The sequence below is a fragment of the Megalobrama amblycephala genome, linkage group LG10 (genome assembly GCF_018812025.1).
Source record: "Megalobrama amblycephala isolate DHTTF-2021 linkage group LG10, ASM1881202v1, whole genome shotgun sequence".
NCBI classification, from domain to species: Eukaryota; Metazoa; Chordata; class Actinopteri; order Cypriniformes; family Xenocyprididae; genus Megalobrama; species Megalobrama amblycephala.
Window position 1 is genome coordinate 3122727 of NC_063053.1, and position 20880 is coordinate 3143606.

At 37.8% G+C, this 20880-nt stretch overlaps 1 protein-coding gene across 1 annotated transcript in view; it reads right to left on the reverse strand.

The window, feature by feature from the left end:
• Nucleotides 1-20880, reverse strand: part of nid1a (nidogen 1a) — a 39511-nt gene that overhangs the window by 3036 nt on the left and 15595 nt on the right. The window contains exons 10-18 of the mRNA XM_048203969.1: nucleotides 20683-20811; nucleotides 17905-18048; nucleotides 17282-17401; nucleotides 14303-14527; nucleotides 12062-12231; nucleotides 8857-8983; nucleotides 7443-7614; nucleotides 1923-2080; nucleotides 1606-1729 (exon numbers count right to left, since the gene is read on the reverse strand). Of these exons, the coding sequence (XP_048059926.1) occupies nucleotides 1606-1729; nucleotides 1923-2080; nucleotides 7443-7614; nucleotides 8857-8983; nucleotides 12062-12231; nucleotides 14303-14527; nucleotides 17282-17401; nucleotides 17905-18048; nucleotides 20683-20811 (1369 nt within the window). The remainder of the gene's footprint in view (nucleotides 1-1605; nucleotides 1730-1922; nucleotides 2081-7442; nucleotides 7615-8856; nucleotides 8984-12061; nucleotides 12232-14302; nucleotides 14528-17281; nucleotides 17402-17904; nucleotides 18049-20682; nucleotides 20812-20880) is intronic.

Here is a 20880-nt window from a genome sequence, read left to right on the forward strand (position 1 = left end):
TCCGCTTTTATTTTGTAGAAACCATGGAAACACCAAAGACGCTTTAATATTTACATGTTTTAATAGACAAGGGAACAACTGTTTTGATATATTTATAGACAGAAAACTAATTATTGTTTTATAGCTCAACACGTTTAGTCTTATTGTTTAAATCAAATTTTCTTGATCTTTTGCGAGTACCATGCTTTACCATGCCTCAGAGAAAACATTTTGTGAAGTAGCTAACATAGCATAATCAGATGCAGCTTTATTTTTAGTAACAGTAATACAGCATTTTCTCCATAATACAATAAGTTTTAAAATTAATTGCATGCCATTTATCAACACAAGCCATCCAGCATTTAATATGATATTGTAAAATTGATCTATCTTACTGCAGTGTGTAACAGTGTCTCACAGCAGCCGCCGAGTGAACGCACAGAGTAACGTTATAACATCATTTTCAACACTCTCAAATGTATCTAATATGATAAACAGCTGCGTTACCTCATACTCATGATTAGAAAAGCGGAAGCGGCGCCGGCGACTGTGACATAATAAAAGTCCCGCTGCTCGTGAGGCGTGTGTTGATCAATCGCTCCAGTTCCTCGTTCAGCTCCACAACATTCGCTCCTGCTCTGATTCACACTACAGTAACGTTAATAATCTCATCCATGAACATGATTTCTTCCTGACTCCAATCCCTATTCTTTTGCACCGTCCGTTGAGATGGAGACCACATGTCCCAAGATTCCGTGCTCAAACTTGCCGTCATCAAGCTACGCCTTTGTTTTGAATAGGCTTCTAGCGACCTCTAGCGGACAAAATTATTACATACTGCACCTTTAAGAACAATTAAGACTGTTTTGCATCATTTCATGAAAATTAAGCACATTTTCCTCCCAAATTCTCACTGCTATAACAAGTTGTTTTTGCACTGCTCATTATTATTAATTACTATAATATGCTCCATTGTGACTGTCACTAACAGAGAGCAAAAAGCTGTAGGAAGATCAGAGAGAGGCCACTGGACAGGCTGTGAAATTGCACACAGCTGCCACAAGCCTTGAAACAGGCCTCTTGACCTGACCTCAGCGTCTCTGCATAGCAAACACATCCAGGGTTAAAGCGCCAAATCTGTGCCTGCTGCTGTTGAGGGAATCTGTGCTGGCAAATAGACACATGAAGGCTTCAGAAGAACAGAGAGCTGTTGAGCTCACAGGTTTAGTGGACTGAACCTTGACCTTGCTTTACTATCCTGAACCACAAACAAACACCATCAAGGCCAGACCAAATCTGATGATTTTCTGCACAAATTTTGGACCCAGATGTTCGCATTATTCCTGTTATTCTCTTATAATACCCTACCATTCAAAGGTTTGGGGTCAATAAAGTACCCCTACTTTAATTCAGCAAGAATGCATTAAACTGATGAAAAGTGACGTTAAAATAGGGCCTTTTGTCTGTAAATTACGGTTTTATATGTGGTAATGAATTCGTAGGTAGGTTAAACAACTGAACGCCAGTGGGAGGGGCCTATGATGCAACGATGTAACCATTTGTTGAAAGCACATGATTTCAGTTAACTTCTCATTAAAGCGTAATGTTGTTTAAGGGAAGGTTCACCTCGTCCAGTCAGTGTAGTAGAGGTTCTTTCCATCAGTAGTCATTCCGAAGGGATACTGAATTCCCTCCATAAGCTGCGTCCGACTGCCCTGCTGCGGATTCATGCACTCCACTTTATGTGTACCTGCATCAAAAACACCAAACATCACCATTAATACAAAGGTTTCAACCAAGCAAAGCATTTTATGGAGCTTGTGGCTTTAATAAGCTAAACAAGTGATCAAAATAAGTTGTTTTCCTGCCGAGAGGCTCAAACTGCTGTGACTTTATTGCACTAGTGAATGTTTCTCAGCGTGAGGTCTGAACTAGAGCCATACCGGCATCCGCCCAGCACAGCAGAGACGTCCGAGGGTCGTAAGTTAAACCGTTGGGGAGGCTCAAGTCATCCTTGGCCAGGACCCTCCGATTTGTGCCGTCCATGTAAGCCATCTCAATTTTGGGGGAGTCCCTGTTCCAGTCGGCCCAGTAGATGTAGCTGATGGAGAAACAGACATTGAAAACACTTCGCAAATTTGTGGTACTTTGGAAATCACATAATGCCAAGAATGAGTAAACAAAATGGTATTATTATTATTATGCCAAATTTTCATTGCAAATGTGGCACAGAAGCGCTTCAGAGCTGGCATTTAGGTGTCTTAACACTGTTTAATGCTGAGGCATTTACAAATGTGGCACAGAAGCGCTTCAGAGCTGGCATTTAGGTGTCTTAACACGCTGTTTAATGCTGAGGCATTTACAAATGTGGCACAGAAGCGCTTCAGAGCTGGCATTTAGGTGTCTTAACACGCTGTTTAATGCTGAGGCATTTACAAATGTGGCACAGAAGCGCTTCAGAGCTGGCATTTAGGTGTCTTAACACGCTGTTTAATGCTGAGGCATTTACAAATGTGGCACAGAAGCGCTTCAGAGCTGGCATTTAGGTGTCTTAACACGCTGTTTAATGCTGAGGCATTTACAAATGTGGCACAGAAGCGCTTCAGAGCTGGCATTTAGGTGTCTTAACACGCTGTTTAATGCGGAGGCATTTACAAATGTGGCACAGAAGCGCTTCAGAGCTGGCATTTAGGTGTCTTAACACTGTTTAATGCGGAGGCATTTACAAATGTGGCACAGAAGCACTTCAGAGCTGGCATTTAGGTGTCTTAACACTGTTTAATGCTGAGGCATTTACAAATGTGGCACAGAAGCGCTTCAGAGCTGGCATTTAGGTGTCTTAACACGCTGTTTAATGCCGAGGCATTTACAAATGTGGCACAGAAGCGCTTCAGAGCTGGCATTTAGGTGTCTTAACACGCTGTTTAATGCCGAGGCATTTACAAATGTGGCACAGAAGCGCTTCAGAGCTGGCATTTAGGTGTCTTAACACTGTTTAATGCGGAGGCATTTACAAATGTGGCACAGAAGCGCTTCAGAGCTGGCATTTAGGTGTCTTAACACTGTTTAATGCTGAGGCATTTACAAATGTGGCACAGAAGCGCTTCAGAGCTGGCATTTAGGTGTCTTAACACTGTTTAATGCGGAGGCATTTACAAATGTGGCACAGAAGCGCTTCAGAGCTGGCATTTAGGTGTCTTAACACTGTTTAATGCGGAGGCATTTACAAATGTGGCACAGAAGCGCTTCAGAGCTGGCATTTAGGTGTCTTAACACTGTTTAATGCGGAGGCATTTACAAATGTGGCACAGAAGCGCTTCAGAGCTGGCATTTAGGTGTCTTAACACTGTTTAATGCGGAGGCATTTACAAATGTGGCACAGAAGCGCTTCAGAGCTGGCATTTAGGTGTCTTAACACTGTTTAATGCGGAGGCATTTACAAATGTGGCACAGAAGCGCTTCAGAGCTGGCATTTAGGTGTCTTAACACTGTTTAATGCGGAGGCATTTACAAATGTGGCACAGAAGCGCTTCAGAGCTGGCATTTAGGTGTCTTAACACTGTTTAATGCGGAGGCATTTACAAATGTGGCACAGAAGCGCTTCAGAGCTGGCATTTAGGTGTCTTAACACTGTTTAATGCGGAGGCATTTACAAATGTGGCACAGAAGCGCTTCAGAGCTGGCATTTAGGTGTCTTAACACTGTTTAATGCGGAGGCATTTACAAATGTGGCACAGAAGCGCTTCAGAGCTGGCATTTAGGTGTCTTAACACTGTTTAATGCGGAGGCATTTACAAATGTGGCACAGAAGCGCTTCAGAGCTGGCATTTAGGTGTCTTAACACTGTTTAATGCGGAGGCATTTACAAATGTGGCACAGAAGCGCTTCAGAGCTGGCATTTAGGTGTCTTAACACTGTTTAATGCTGAGGCATTTACAAATGTGGCACAGAAGCGCTTCAGAGCTGGCATTTAGGTGTCTTAACACTGTTTAATGCTGAGGCATTTACAAATGTGGCACAGAAGCGCTTCAGAGCTGGCATTTAGGTGTCTTAACACGCTGTTTAATGCCGAGGCATTTACAAATGTGGCACAGAAGCGCTTCAGAGCTGGCATTTAGGTGTCTTAACACGCTGTTTAATGCGGAGGCATTTACAAATGTGGCACAGAAGCGCTTCAGAGCTGGCATTTAGGTGTCTTAACACGCTGTTTAATGCGGAGGCATTTACAAATGTGGCACAGAAGCGCTTCAGAGCTGGCATTTAGGTGTCTTAACACTGTTTAATGCTGAGGCATTTACAAATGTGGCACAGAAGCGCTTCAGAGCTGGCATTTAGGTGTCTTAACACGCTGTTTAATGCCGAGGCATTTACAAATGTGGCACAGAAGCGCTTCAGAGCTGGCATTTAGGTGTCTTAACACGCTGTTTAATGCCGAGGCATTTACAAATGTGGCACAGAAGCGCTTCAGAGCTGGCATTTAGGTGTCTTAACACGCTGTTTAATGCGGAGGCATTTACAAATGTGGCACAGAAGCGCTTCAGAGCTGGCATTTAGGTGTCTTAACACTGTTTAATGCGGAGGCATTTACAAATGTGGCACAGAAGCGCTTCAGAGCTGGCATTTAGGTGTCTTAACACTGTTTAATGCTGAGGCATTTACAAATGTGGCACAGAAGCGCTTCAGAGCTGGCATTTAGGTGTCTTAACACGCTGTTTAATGCCGAGGCATTTACAAATGTGGCACAGAAGCGCTTCAGAGCTGGCATTTAGGTGTCTTAACACGCTGTTTAATGCCGAGGCATTTACAAATGTGGCACAGAAGCGCTTCAGAGCTGGCATTTAGGTGTCTTAACACGCTGTTTAATGCCGAGGCATTTACAAATGTGGCACAGAAGCGCTTCAGAGCTGGCATTTAGGTGTCTTAACACTGTTTAATGCGGAGGCATTTACAAATGTGGCACAGAAGCGCTTCAGAGCTGGCATTTAGGTGTCTTAACACTGTTTAATGCTGAGGCATTTACAAATGTGGCACAGAAGCGCTTCAGAGCTGGCATTTAGGTGTCTTAACACTGTTTAATGCGGAGGCATTTACAAATGTGGCACAGAAGCGCTTCAGAGCTGGCATTTAGGTGTCTTAACACTGTTTAATGCGGAGGCATTTACAAATGTGGCACAGAAGCGCTTCAGAGCTGGCATTTAGGTGTCTTAACACTGTTTAATGCGGAGGCATTTACAAATGTGGCACAGAAGCGCTTCAGAGCTGGCATTTAGGTGTCTTAACACTGTTTAATGCTGAGGCATTTACAAATGTGGCACAGAAGCGCTTCAGAGCTGGCATTTAGGTGTCTTAACACTGTTTAATGCGGAGGCATTTACAAATGTGGCACAGAAGCGCTTCAGAGCTGGCATTTAGGTGTCTTAACACTGTTTAATGCGGAGGCATTTACAAATGTGGCACAGAAGCGCTTCAGAGCTGGCATTTAGGTGTCTTAACACTGTTTAATGCTGAGGCATTTACAAATGTGGCACAGAAGCGCTTCAGAGCTGGCATTTAGGTGTCTTAACACTGTTTAATGCTGAGGCATTTACAAATGTGGCACAGAAGCGCTTCAGAGCTGGCATTTAGGTGTCTTAACACGCTGTTTAATGCCGAGGCATTTACAAATGTGGCACAGAAGCGCTTCAGAGCTGGCATTTAGGTGTCTTAACACGCTGTTTAATGCGGAGGCATTTACAAATGTGGCACAGAAGCGCTTCAGAGCTGGCATTTAGGTGTCTTAACACTGTTTAATGCTGAGGCATTTACAAATGTGGCACAGAAGCGCTTCAGAGCTGGCATTTAGGTGTCTTAACACTGTTTAATGCGGAGGCATTTACAAATGTGGCACAGAAGCGCTTCAGAGCTGGCATTTAGGTGTCTTAACACTGTTTAATGCTGAGGCATTTACAAATGTGGCACAGAAGCGCTTCAGAGCTGGCATTTAGGTGTCTTAACACTGTTTAATGCTGAAGCATTTACAAATGTGGCACAGAAGCGCTTCAGAGCTGGCATTTAGGTGTCTTAACACGCTGTTTAATGCCGAGGCATTTACAAATGTGGCACAGAAGCGCTTCAGAGCTGGCATTTAGGTGTCTTAACACGCTGTTTAATGCCGAGGCATTTACAAATGTGGCACAGAAGCGCTTCAGAGCTGGCATTTAGGTGTCTTAACACGCTGTTTAATGCGGAGGCATTTACAAATGTGGCACAGAAGCGCTTCAGAGCTGGCATTTAGGTGTCTTAACACTGTTTAATGCTGAGGCATTTACAAATGTGGCACAGAAGCGCTTCAGAGCTGGCATTTAGGTGTCTTAACACGCTGTTTAATGCCGAGGCATTTACAAATGTGGCACAGAAGCGCTTCAGAGCTGGCATTTAGGTGTCTTAACACGCTGTTTAATGCCGAGGCATTTACAAATGTGGCACAGAAGCGCTTCAGAGCTGGCATTTAGGTGTCTTAACACGCTGTTTAATGCCGAGGCATTTACAAATGTGGCACAGAAGCGCTTCAGAGCTGGCATTTAGGTGTCTTAACACGCTGTTTAATGCCGAGGCATTTACAAATGTGGCACAGAAGCGCTTCAGAGCTGGCATTTAGGTGTCTTAACACACTGTTTAATGCCGAGGCATTTACAAATGTGGCACAGAAGCGCTTCAGAGCTGGCATTTAGGTGTCTTAACACTGTTTAATGCGGAGGCATTTACAAATGTGGCACAGAAGCACTTCAGAGCTGGCATTTAGGTGTCTTAACACTGTTTAATGCTGAGGCATTTACAAATGTGGCACATAAGCGCTTCAGAGCTGGCATTTAGGTGTCTTAACACACTGTTTAACGCGGAGGCATTTACAAATGTGGCACATAAGCTCTTCAGAGCTGGCATTACGGTGTCTTTATACAGACTTTAATGAGGTGACACTTACACAGCAATTTCAACTGTATACTTTGACACTAGAGACTGAGGTGGGTCAGAGCAGGCATAATTTGGTCTGGCTTTTATGCAGCATTATGTCTTTACACAGAATTTTGAGCGGGCACTGAGCAGCCTTAACTCACCTGTGTAAAAAGCCTTTTTTATTGAATATTATTGAATCGCTTAAAGAGTCAGATTATCATTCATACAATTTGATTTAAACATGTACTACATTGCATTTCTATCTGAGAGGAAAGTAGCATTTTCTTTACTTGCCAAAACCACTCTGTCCCTCACATTTGAAGTGTTAATTTTAGACCTTGTGGCCAGCTGTATAAAATAATAACTTAATAACTAGTCTGACCAACTAGTCAGTCTTACTTTTCTGATTCAAATTAGAACAATCTACCTTTTTATGTAAGTTGACCAGTATTAATGTAAAGAAATTAAAGACTAACTAGTCTAAGCCATTTATGCAACTGGCCACTGGTTGCTCCTAATTAGTCACACACCCATTGGTGGGGTCGGCGAGGATGGCTCTCGGGTTAACCAGGTCTGTGTTAACCAAGACACGTCGCTGGGATCCGTCTAAAGTGGAAACTTCAATTCTGTCCTTCATGGAGTCTGTCCAGAACATGTTTCTGCCCAGATGGTCAATTGCGATACCCTCAGGACTGCCAAGATCTGAAACAAATGTCAGGATGAGATAGTGGTGTGTGATATGACTGTATTAGACGGGAATGATTAAAATATCTCCACGACCTGCTTTTACATTGAGATGGTTAGTATTGTGCTACAGTGCACATTCTATTAGTTGCACAAATATGTAGGTTTTCGGTTTTATCATTTTGCAAACATTATGGGAATGTTTCAGAATGTAAATAAACATTAGATAAACGATAGATTTAACTTGCACACTGTTCTGACGTACTTTTTAAATATATTACATTTTTAAATATATATATAATTTTTTTTTTTTTTTTTTTTAATGGGTACTTGTTTCCACCATGGAATAAAAAATAAAAAGGTAACTGCAACTTTTTAAGATTTTTTTCTCAGAATTGCAAATTTATATCCAGCAATTCTACGGAAGAGGATTAGGGCCAAGCAATAATAAAAAAATGAAACCATCTCCTGATTAAAGTTGTTAAATTTAGAGAAAAAAGTCAAGATAAAATGTTGAGAATAAACTCATTAAATTATGAGAATAAACTCATTAAATTATGAGAATAAAGTCATTAAATTACGAGAAAAAAGTCGTTAAATTATGAGAACAAATTCGTAATTTAACGAATTTGTTCTCATAATTTAACGAGTTTGTTCTTGTAATTTAAAAACTTTTTTCTCATAATTTAACGACTTTATTCTCAACATTTTATCTCGACTTTTCTCGAAATTTAACAACATTTTTCTCATAATTTAACGAATTTGTTATCGTAATTTAACGACTTTTTTCTCGTAATTTAATGACTTTATTCTCAACATTTTATCTCGACTTTTTTCTCAAAATGTTTCGAGTTTATTCTCGAGATGGTTTTATTTTTTTATTATTGCTTGGCCCTAATCCTCTTCCGTACAATTCAGACTTTATATTGTAATGAGTTTATTTGCTAAATACAAACTTGCCATTGCAAGAAAAATGTCAGATTTTTGGGTTAAAATGTCACAACTACCTTTTTTATTTCTTATTCCCTGGTGGAAACAAGTTCCACAGTGTACTGCTCAGTAACTAGCAAAAAAACAACTAGTCTTAAAAACAATCATGAAAAAGATTGTGGATAGTGATCCTACCTCTAGCTTGAGATGATTTTAACCAGTGTCCCATGATATCAAAATGAATGTCACTTTTATTGTATAGAAAAACACTCTTTTGAAGACGGTGAATCATGCAGGTTTGGAAAGACATTAGGACGAGTCTAAATGAACCTGATTTAATGAGATGGATGGGTTCTCCTCCTTGTAGATTAGCTTTGCTAATGGCAGGTGTGCTGATGTCTGTCCAATACACCATCTTCTCCGTGCAGTCATAAGCAATTCCAATCACCAATTTCTCCTGCAAAAACCATAAAAAGATCACACAAATATCCATGGAAGAGTTTAAGATCACATATGAATGTCTGTTACCCACAGGCATTCATATATATGTCTGTCTGTGAACTGCTGTCTAGACAAAACATCAGAATGTGAGTGAGTCAAATGACTGTCGGGCCAGTTTTGTTACTAACGCATAGCTGAATTTCCCCTTGTTTAATAAGCTTCACTGATGTTAGTCATTACAGTAAATGTTAACATGTGAGCAATAAATGAGAGCAGATGGGAATGAAAATTCATTCAGATCTATGATTTCCCACAGTGCTGCACACAATGACCCCTAAAAAGTAAATTTCAGGGGGCCAATAGATGAAAATATAAAGCCTTTTATATTTAAACCCTAAGGTTGTGCATGTTTACACAACCGTCTGAACAGTTTAAAACACCCACCACGAGTGCTGACATTTCCTATAATGCACTGCATAGCCAAAGTCCCTTTCAAGGAAAGTCTGTTCACAAGGCTGCCATATTTGCAACGCCTCCAGGCAGCTATTTCGGTCCAGCTATTTGAATGGGGGAATCCTGAAATCTCAAAAACTGCTAGCTGAACTTACAATTAAATAACATATTTCAAATCAGCAAGAAAATCTGACATGAACTGTCCCATAAATGTTGTTACTTATGCTCAAATAGCGTTAAAAAGTGTATTTTTTAGTCTAGACCGGCTAATGCGCATGAGCAGTCCTAAGCGCACTTCTTAAAACACTGTTTCAATAGCAACCGGAGCTTCAAACAGCAGCTGCAGTGACACGATGACTTTATCAATCAGCGATTGGCTATTTTATTTAGAAGGCGGGACTTATTGTGCCATATTGCACATTGCACTTTCTCCCATTCATAAGAAAAATGAGTGCACCGTCTATAAAGTCTTTGTTATAGGCGACATCTTACCTTTGGGAAGATGATGTAATATATACTAACACACCCAATATTATCTGAAATGTATGGTGCTCAATATTATTAACCATCATAAAATATGTTAAAAACAGCTAGCTGAATGTTACAGCAAAACAGCAAAGATATATGTGACCCTGAACCACAAAACAAGTCATAAGGGTCAATTTTTTAAAATAAATAAGCTTTCCGTTGACCATTCCGTTGGCCGACATACAACTATTTGAAAATCTGGAATCTGAGGGTGCAAAAAAATCAAAATATTGAGAAAATCGCCTTTAAAGTTGTCCAAATGTAGTCCTTAGCAATGCATATCCACTCACAAAAATAATGTTTTGATATATTTAGGGTAGGAAATGTACAAAATATCTTCATGGAACATGATCTTTACTAAATATCCTAATGATTTTTGGCATAAAAGAAAAATCGATAATTTTTACCAATAAAATTAATTTTTAATTTTCTTGTTGGCTATTGCTATAAATATACCCGTGCCACTTATGACTGTTTTTGTGGTCCAGGGTCACATATAGTAAACACGCAAAAAGCAAGAGATGAGCATATCTATGAATGATGGGCCTTTTAATTCTGTGGAAATCAGGTTTTTGTTTTTATTTATTTATTTATTTTAAGGTTATTATTAGCATTAGCATAGGTCAATTTCTCAATTTGTTTATACTAAAATGTATACTTTAATAATACACTACCGTTCAAAAGTTTGGGGTAAGTAAAATTTTTTATTTATTTATTCAGCTAGGAAGCATTAAATTGATCGAAAATAGACAGAAAAGACATTTATAATGTTACAGAAATTTCTATTTCAAATAAAGGCTGTTTTTTTAACTTTCTATTCATTGAAGAATCCTGAAAAATAAAATGCATCACAGTTTCCACAAAAAGGATCATGTGACAATGAAGACTGGAGTAATGATGCTGAAAATTCAGCTTTGATCACAGGAATAAATTACACTTTACTATATATTCACATAGAAAACAGCTATTTTAAATGCTAAAAATATTTCACAATATTACAGTTTTTACTGTATTTTTTATATTAAAAAAAAACATTTTAAAAAAATCTCACCGAACCCAAACTTTTGGACTGTAATAATGTACATTTTTATACTTCCTAATCAAGTCACAAGTGTGTAAAAAACACGCATGCTAACATCATTTTCTTTTGTAAATAGTCCAGTCTGTTTCTCCTGGAATCTCTCCTCACATTCTTACGGTTAAAGGCCGATGAGGTTATGTAATCAGCACAGGCAGCATATGGCCCTGATAAACACAATTTCTCTCATACGAATATTTCCAAGAAAAACAAGGTTAAGCAATCCTAAAATTCCCCAGCGATCCCCCCAGCAGTTCTCTGGCTCCGTGTTATCAACAATTTAGCCGAGAGAGACAAACTGCGAGCAGCAGAAGGCAAACCACAGTGACACGTTCACTCTGAAGTTACTAAACAGGGTTTGCATTAACGCATACCAGAGTCTCAAAGCAGCAGAATGAATCAGGGATAACACAGCATAACACAGTTTGAATGACGTGCATTCAGCCTAAAACAAACTCCACGCAAGCACTCCTAGATACACCAACTTGTACTCAATGTACCAGACCGCATTTCAAGTATGTGATGGGCGATTTCAAGCTCTGAAACCCTTGCAAATCATTTGTTTTGAACCAGTGATTCGGAGCCCGTATCAAACTGCCAAAGTCACATGATTTCAGTAAACGAGGCTTCATTATGTCATAACTGTTTCAAAATGTTTTGCAATGATCTCTGTGAGCCCATGAACCAGTGTCTATATGGTTTTTACCTGATCTTGGATCAGTTTTATGAATGTGTAGAGATTTTTTTGAACATACGTATAATAAAATAAAAGAGTTGGCCTGATTAACCAAGCTCTCCATGAAACAAACAAATCAATAAAATAACACATATTTAATTAAATACATGGCATTAGGAGATTTGTTAATTGCATTAAATAGATTGCACTTTCAATAAAACATTGCAAAAGTTGTTTTTATGCATGTTTTTGCCAGCAGGCTTCACCAGCGTTTTGAACACTTCGAAACATCTCCCATCACTAGTTTAAACTGTCTTCTTCTTCATTACACTAACAGACACGCCGGGTTAAAGCTTTACCGGGAGGTGCAGTGCAGTCTTGGCTTCATTCTTCTTCAGGTCGTGACCTTCCAGAGGAATATACTCAATCTTCCCGCTCTGGGCGAAGAGGACGTGACTGCCAGGAGGCAAAGGATTAATGTTAGGGTTGGGTGTTGGTCTAATCGGGCCGGGCACTTCATGACCAGGACCTGAGAAACAGATGAATTTAAATGAATTCTTATGACTATGGAAATTCACCACTTATAAGTACAAAAAAATTGTCAATGTGTCAATAAAAACAGTGGCTTAGTTCCAAAACCTAATGAGCTGCCTATGTAGGTATTTTCCCAGTGGTTCTCAATCTCAACACACTTCCAAGGGGGCCGCAAGATGGCTTAAAATTATTTAAAATGAATTTTAAGTGTGATTTATAAACCTTACAAGTCTTAAGAAGTCATGGTTATTATATTTCATTAATTTTATTATCCTTTATATTGTCAAGCTATATAATAATAGTTTAATAATATTTTTAGAAATTGCTATTTGTGAGTAAAAAACATTAAAAAACACTGTAATTACAAATGACAAGAAAAGTAATATAAATTCATTGGTTTTAAAAAAAAAAAAAGTTAAACTTTTGGAATTATAAAATGTAGATATTTTAAAGTGTCCATCTTATGCTCATAATTTGATTTTTGGGTCTGCTAGAATACATTACACAATGACACGACGTACTATGCATTATAACGTAGGACATATCGTAGTATGTCATGGCATTGTGCACTACATAGCGGATGCTAACGCTTTTTAGATATAAGTCGAATGCATATGGCATATCGTGCCAGAAGCTCGTTATTTTACTTCATAAAGTTTTAAATAACGATATTTTTCTTACACAAACGCATCGATTCGCTTCAGAAGGCCTTTATTAACCCACCGGAGCCATGTGGAGTATGTTTTATGATCGATGGATGTACTATCCCTTTAAAGCCTGCCTTTCCCAAAAGCCTAGTCTGCTCTGATTGGTCAATCACTTAGGGCGTGTTTCAGAAATGTAATGCTCTTTACCATAATCAGGTTTCTGTAAAGAGTATTATATCTATGTTAACTCTATTTTGGGAAGTCCATACAATGTTTTTGCCCTCGTAATGAAAAAACAACATCTTCTCAATAGCGAAATCACTTACCCAAATGGCCAAAGCAGCCAGTAGGTGGGCATTATGCAAAGAAAGGCATAAAAGGGTGCCCTTTAATTAATTATATTATTATTTTATTTCATTGTTTTAAAATATTGCCACTGCTAGTTTCTGTAAATACAGTAATAAAGTTGAAAATGAGCAGCTTTGATATTACACTAGAAATATATTGACAGGACATCAACTATTTTCTTTGCCAATAGGGGGCCTTGGAGTCAAAGAGGTTGAAAACAGCTGTTTTAGGGCATCCTTGCACCAAGGTTGGCAGAATTCCCAGAATGCACTACAACAAACTTCCACTCACATATACTTATAATTAATTATGATTCAGTGTTATTTTATTATCATTGAGACACTGTTATAGTTTTTATTAACAGCTTAATTTTGCGCTGGACTGCATCACAAACAAGGGTCAATTCAACACAAAAGATGAACATGACGGCACATGTTAGTGGATGAGTTGATTCAACTCCACAGCAACTACATCAATTTATCCACTAACCATTCAGAAACGTCTAAAAGTTGTAACTTCTTCCTGAGTCTCTCCATCAGTGTCGACTCCGGTTTGAACAATGTAAGGCTGAACACTTTCCTCATTTTGGCTGCGTGAGATTCTCCAGCTTTGTTGTTGTTGAGCTGTTAAAGCTCCGCCCTCTTCTGGAAAGGGGGCGGGAGCAGCAGCTCATTTGCATTTAAAGGGACACACACAAAAACAGCGTGTTTTTGCTCACACCCAAATAGGGGCAAATTTGTCAAGCTATAATAAATGATCTGTGGGGGATTTTGAGCTGAAACTTCACAGACACATTCTGGAGACACCAGAGACTTATATTACATCTTGTTAAAGGGGCATTATAGGTCCCCTTTAACTATAATAACACTGGAATGATTTATATAACCCAACATGTGTGTCTTATTTACTTTGCTTACTAGAGTATTGAAACAAGCATTCCAAATTAGTCACTAATGATTCCCATTTTCAGTTAGGCTGCTGCCTTATAAGGCAGGTGACTGTGTAGACAGCAAGGCAGCTCATTAAGTTTTGGAACAGAGTCTTTATGAGTAAAGCATGTGGAGGACTCACAGTCAGGAAAGCGTCCGGGTCCCAATCGGGTGCCAGAGATCTCCAGTCCATTGCGGTCGACGCACCAGCACTGCCGAATGCTGGCGTGACACTGCATGGGTTCATACTCACCATTGTCATCACAGGTCGGCACATACTGACCAGGCACAGGACGAGGACCACGGGGATCAGCCCCGGAGCCGAGGACGCTCTCCCTGTGCAGCTCGCAGCGTGTCTTCTCTTGTTCTGAACAAATAAAAAAATACACACACACTTAACCCTATAAAGCCTACTGTACATTTCTAAGACCTCTAAAATTATCAATATGATCAAAACTTTGCTGATAAACCTGTCGCACACAGTCTACTACACTCCTGTCGTCTGATTAATAGTTTAGACTTTTTTAATAAGTAAAGGTCTTCTAGTATAATTGTACTGTTCTTCCTTCAGCTCGTGATTTGTGTGTCTTTCTGCTTTGAAATCTTTATCAAGTAAACAGAGTAACTTTATATTGTTAGTCATATTTCAGCTGAACGGAAGCAACTTCAGTTCACTTGATTATTCAGACATCATTTATAAGAAAAATCATGAGTATCAAATATGATCATCAGGCCTTTGTGGAAGGTTTATTTGTTCATCTCTCAATCATCATTGTATTGCATTATGTTTTAAAACTACAGAGCTTTGATCATAAATCTAAGCATTTAAATATCATCTTACTAATACATATTATTGGCAGATATATATATATATATATATATATATATATATATATATATATATATACACTGTTATAAAGATCTCACTGATTTACATTACAAGCATCAGAATTTCATCTTACTTTTTGTCCATATAAATATCAGCATCTGTACCAAATTGCATATTTTTCTCAGTTTGGGCCTCTGAATTTCAAGGTGTTTTTCATCCATATTCTCAGTACTGTATATCATACTATATGTGCCATAAAACCCAGATGTATCAAATGAAACCAAGCGAAAACACACATATTAAAACAGTTTTCTTAGATTTTTTAAAATAAACTGTTCCATTGAATAAAATTAATTTTGTTAGACTATGTCAGGCTTTGTCATATGTCAGTCTTTACAGAGTTTAAAACACATACACCTGATATTATTAATGCAACTATTACATTTTAAAGAGCCAGACTTTCGACTATCAGCATAAAGCCTGGTTTAGTTGCAGTGTAGATGCCACCTGGTCAACGTGAAAAGCGACTGACACATTTAGTGTGTGAAAAGTATGTGCAACATCAACCAGCAGAGCCTCAATGCTAAAGTTATCCAGCCAAACAGATCGAGGATCATGCAATCTTCATCTCTTTCTAAGAAATTCCAGTATTTCCAGGGAAAATCAATCAATGCTAAAGCCCAGGGTTCAAATCTGCAACAGTTTATGCTGGTGTGAGTCCAGCTGATTTGCTATGAAACATTACACCAGTCTCAAGACCTCCCATCTGCTCTTCCATCGACAGCAAATCAGGTTACAACAACAAAACTGCACACTAATCAATACCATTACTACCACAATCATGACAGCACTCATAATCTAAATGACACAGAGAAGAGAAGCATGCTTGAACAGATTTAGGCAATACGGGCACTCATAGTAGATTTTTAAAGCATGAAAAAAATATTTTTTTAGAACTTGCAATGAATATGGGTAATAGAATATGAGGTTATGCTCAACAGATTGTTTTGAATTATTAAGGTAAATCTCAGGAAACCTTTCAATAAATTTTTTTACAAAAATCAAGAAATAAGATAAAAATGCATAAAAATGAGGCCCATATTTAATACAAACCTCATTTAGAGAACATTTTATTGGACAAAAAAAATGCATATAGAATTGTGTAAAAAAATATGTTTTAAATACTATTCTGAGAAGGAATAGCATGTAAAATTTAAATGTATACTACCTTTCAAAACTTTGGGGTCAGAAAGATTTTTTTTTAAAGAAATTGATACTTACATTCAGCAAGAATGCATTAAATTGAAGTGATTAAATTGCATTAAATTGAATAAATGTTGCTATTTTGAACTGCCTATTCATCAAAGAATCCTGAAATAAAATCTATCACGGTTTCCATAAAAATATGAAGCAGCACAACTGTTTTCAGCATTGATAATAATCAGAAATGTTTCTTGAGCAGCAGAAATCATATCAGAATGATTTCTGAAGGATCATGTGACACTGAAGACTGGAGTAATGATGCTGAAAACTCAGCTTTGATCACAGGAATAAATTACATTTTACTATATATTCACATAGACAACAGCTATTTTAAATTGTAAAAATATTTCACATTTTTACTGTATTTTTGATCAAATAAATGCAGCCTTGGTGAGCAGAAGAGACCCAAACCTTTGAACGGTAGTGTATATTTCTGATATAAGTTTATTTATGACAACACCAGTACATAGATGACCTTCCAGCTCAGAAACATGGACTAAACGTCACAAAACTCAACTATTTTGATTTCACGGGGTCTTAAAACTCTGAGAAACCAAAGCAGCTGTCCAGTTCCCAGCAGGCATGCAGCTGTCGAGATGATATTCATGACAGCAGGGTTAAACCTCTAACGCAGAGGTCAAGATGTCAGGTCATGTTGTAATATTTAAAGAGTTGTGGGTCGTCTGTCATTAGAACGACTGATAAGGTTTGTGGTTTGAAAAGAGCTCTAAGTAACAGCATAATGAGCTGCTTCCTATTTGCTTGAGACATTGAAACTTTGCAATGCTGCTCAAAGTCGGATGCTTAAGCAATGATGTGCAAGCCACACTGTCCAAAAAACTAATGAATTTTCTCAAAATATGCCAGTATTAAATACTTTGGCTTTAGTGGTATTTAACAGGAATATGAATAAACTTGCAAAGCAGTTCAATGTGAGAGTTGTTGGTCTGAGTAAATGAGAAGAAAGAAGAGCACTTTGAAAGAATTAGACTCCCATGTGATATAAACCAAAAGACAGATGGAATCTACCTGTAGAGCAGCGGAATCCGTCGCCATAGAAACCAGGGTTACACTGACAGGTGAAAGATCCAGGTGTGTTGAAGCAGACGGCATTCTCATGACACTGGCTCACCTGACACTCGTCTATGTCTGAAAGAAAGAAAGAAAGAAAGAAAGAAAGAAAGAAAGAAAGAAAGAAAGAAAGAAAGAAAGAAAGAAAGAAAGAAAGATAGATGATGGCTTATTTTAACAGAGAAAAAAAAATAATTGCATGCATATTTACTTAGAAAAACATTGGAAACATTAGTGCACTGGAATGTAAATATGCATTCTGTGTGAACAGACCCTAACAATTAAGGAATAATTGACGACAGGCCGCTGAATTATTAGAAAATAATGCACACCTGAGGTAGTGATGTGGCCACAATGTGAAGGCAAGTTAATTATTCTGCTTTTATTATGGTTACCACACCTCAAAACATTGTTCAGATGTTGTATTTCAAGACATTTGTCTGGTTTTTGTCCTTAAAACACTCTTGTGTGTGGGACTAATTTCTAACGCATCTCATCCCACGGCTCTTCTTGTCTTATAAATGAAAGCGTGTCTGGTATAGAGAGGTAGTGACAGCTGGAACAGAGAAGTAGTAACTCACCCTGACATCTTCGTCCATCTCCCATGAATCCCGGTAAGCAGGAGCAGATGTAGGAAGATCCGCCGGTGTAGCTGCAGCGGGCGCGTTCAGGGACGTCACAGTCATGAGTGTCGGTGCGGCACGGGTCAACAGGACGGTACACTTCTACAGATTAACACAAGAGAACGGATTAAATAAAAACCATTGCAGTTATAATCTAATTAGACACATTTTAAAACAGGAGTCAAAACAAATATCTCCATCTCAATACTCCTAGACAGCAATGAGATTAAATAGAGAGCAAACTGAGACTTTTGCTGAAGTCTACTGCGTCTTAGATGTTTTAGAGAAAAGACCCTCAATCTCAGTAATGTCACATGTATCTCCTTTAGAGATCTCAACAGTGTCTCAAACTGTGACTCAAAGTCTGTAATCATCACAGATCTCAATCCTAAACCAAACATTTGTCATCAAAGGATCTGAGCTGCTATTCACATTCACATTCACATTCATTTTAACATCAATGACATCCATGTTAATTTTACATATATATATATATATATATATATATATATATATATATATATATATTTGTATTTATAAATACATAATAAATATACACAGTACACACAAATATATTATGTAAATGTTTAATCATTTGACAGCACTAATATATATATATATATATATATATATATATGTGTGTGTGTGTGTGTGTGTGTGTGTGTGTATGTATACACACACCCACCCACACTACCGTTCAAAAGTCTGAAGTCTATAAGATTTTTTTTATGTTTTTGAAGGCTGCATTTATTTGATCAAAAATACAGTAAAAACAGTAAAATTTTAAAATATTATTATAATTTAAAGGTGCCATCGAACGTTCTTTTACAAGATGTAATATAAGTCTCTGGTGTCCCCTGAATGTGTCTGTGAAGTTTCAGCTCAAAATACCCCATAGATTTTTTTTTATTAATTATTTTAACTGCGTATTTTGGGGCATCATTAACTATGCGCCGATTCAGGCTGCGCCCCCTTTAAATCTCGCGCTCCCCACCCCCTCCCGAGCTCTCGACTATAATACAGTGCATAAACAAAGTTCACACAGCTAATATAACCCTCAAATGGATCTTTACAAGATGTTCGTCATTCATGCTGCTTGCATGCATCGGATCATGTGAGTATTGTATTTATTTGGATGTTTACATTTGATTCTGAATGAGTTTGATAGTGCTCCGTGGCTAAAGCTAACATTACACACTGTTGGAGAGATTTATAAAGAATGAAGTTGTGTTTATGAATTATACAGACTGCAAGTGTTTAAAAATGAAAATAACGACGGCTCTTGTCTCCGTGAATACAGTAAGAAACGATGGTAACTTTAACCACATTTAACAGTACATTAGCAACATGCTAACGAAACATTTAGAAAGACAATCTATAAATATCACTAAAAATATCATGTTCTCATGGATCATGTCAGTTATTATTGCTCCATCTGCCATTTTTCGCTATTGTCCTTGCTTGCTTACCTAGTCTGATGATTCAGCTGTGCACAGATCCAGACGTTAATACTGGCTGCCCTTGTCTAATGCCTTGAACATGGGCTGGCATATGCAAATATTGGGAGCGTACATATTAATGATCCCGACTGTTACGTAACAGTCGGTGTTATGTTGAGATTCGCCTGTTCTTCGGAGGTCTTTTAAACAAATGAGATTTATATAAGAAGGAGGAAACAATGGTGTTTGAGACTCACTGTATGTCATTTCCATGTACTGAACTCTTGTTATTCAACTATGCCAAGGTAAATTCAATTTTTGATTCTAGGGCACCTTTAAAATAGCTGTTTTCTATGTGAATATATTTTAAAATGTAATTTATTCCTGTGATCAAAGCTGAATTTTCAGCATCATTACTCCAGTCTTCAGAGTCACATGATCCTTCAGAAATCATTCTAATATGCTGATTTGCTGCTCAAGAAACATTTCTGATTATTATTAATGTTGAAAACAGTTGTGCTGCTTCAGATTTTTTGTGGAAACTGTGATACATTTTTATTTCAAGATTATTTGATGAATAGAAAGTTCAAAAGAACAGCATTTATTTGAAATCTTTACTCTTACTTTTGATCAATTTAATGCATTCATTTTTGCAGAATAAAAATCTTAATTAAATTTAAGAAAATGTCATTACATCAGTAGTTTACAAGTTTGAGGTCTTTTTAACAATGAATCCTGAGAAAAATGGTTTACACAAAAATATTGAGCAGCATATTTTATTCATTACTTGGCACCTTATTTAAACACAATTTTTATTGTTATTATTATATTATTATATCTTGTTCTGTGAAATGCTCTTGCACTATTGCATGCAAACACAATCATGCCAATAAAGTATTTTAAATTTTTAATGTTTATAGATGTCAATTAACTCATGGTTTATAGGCTGAAATAATGAGAAATAATGAGCTTCAGATGAGTGACATCCTCTATAGGGAATTTCTCCTAGGGTCTTTTTCTTCTCAAAAACATCAGAAGTAAGAGACTTTGACTTAAATCTCCATTCGCTTTCCATTTAATCTCAATCTTGTCTTGGAAAAACAAAAGCAATTTAATTTTTCTCATGAAAATCAAGTCTTATGGTTTCTTTAGATTATATTTAATCCATTACTTTTTGCAATGTGGATATTTTATGACGCAAACTGACTGAATTTAGCTTTATAATCTAAACAGAAGGGGATTATATCAACAAACAATTATAACACAAACAGACATAAACATGTACTGACTCACGTACCAACACATGTCTGTCCGTCACTAGCAAACTGGAAGCCGTCCTGACACTCGCAGCGAAACGTTCCCGGCTGGTTGTTGCAGACAGCGTTTGGCCCACAGATCTGAGGGGTTTCCCTGCATTCATCGATGTCTAATGAGAACAGGAAAGCAGACTAAACATACTGAACTTTAGAGAGGATTTCTACAACTGATTTAATGC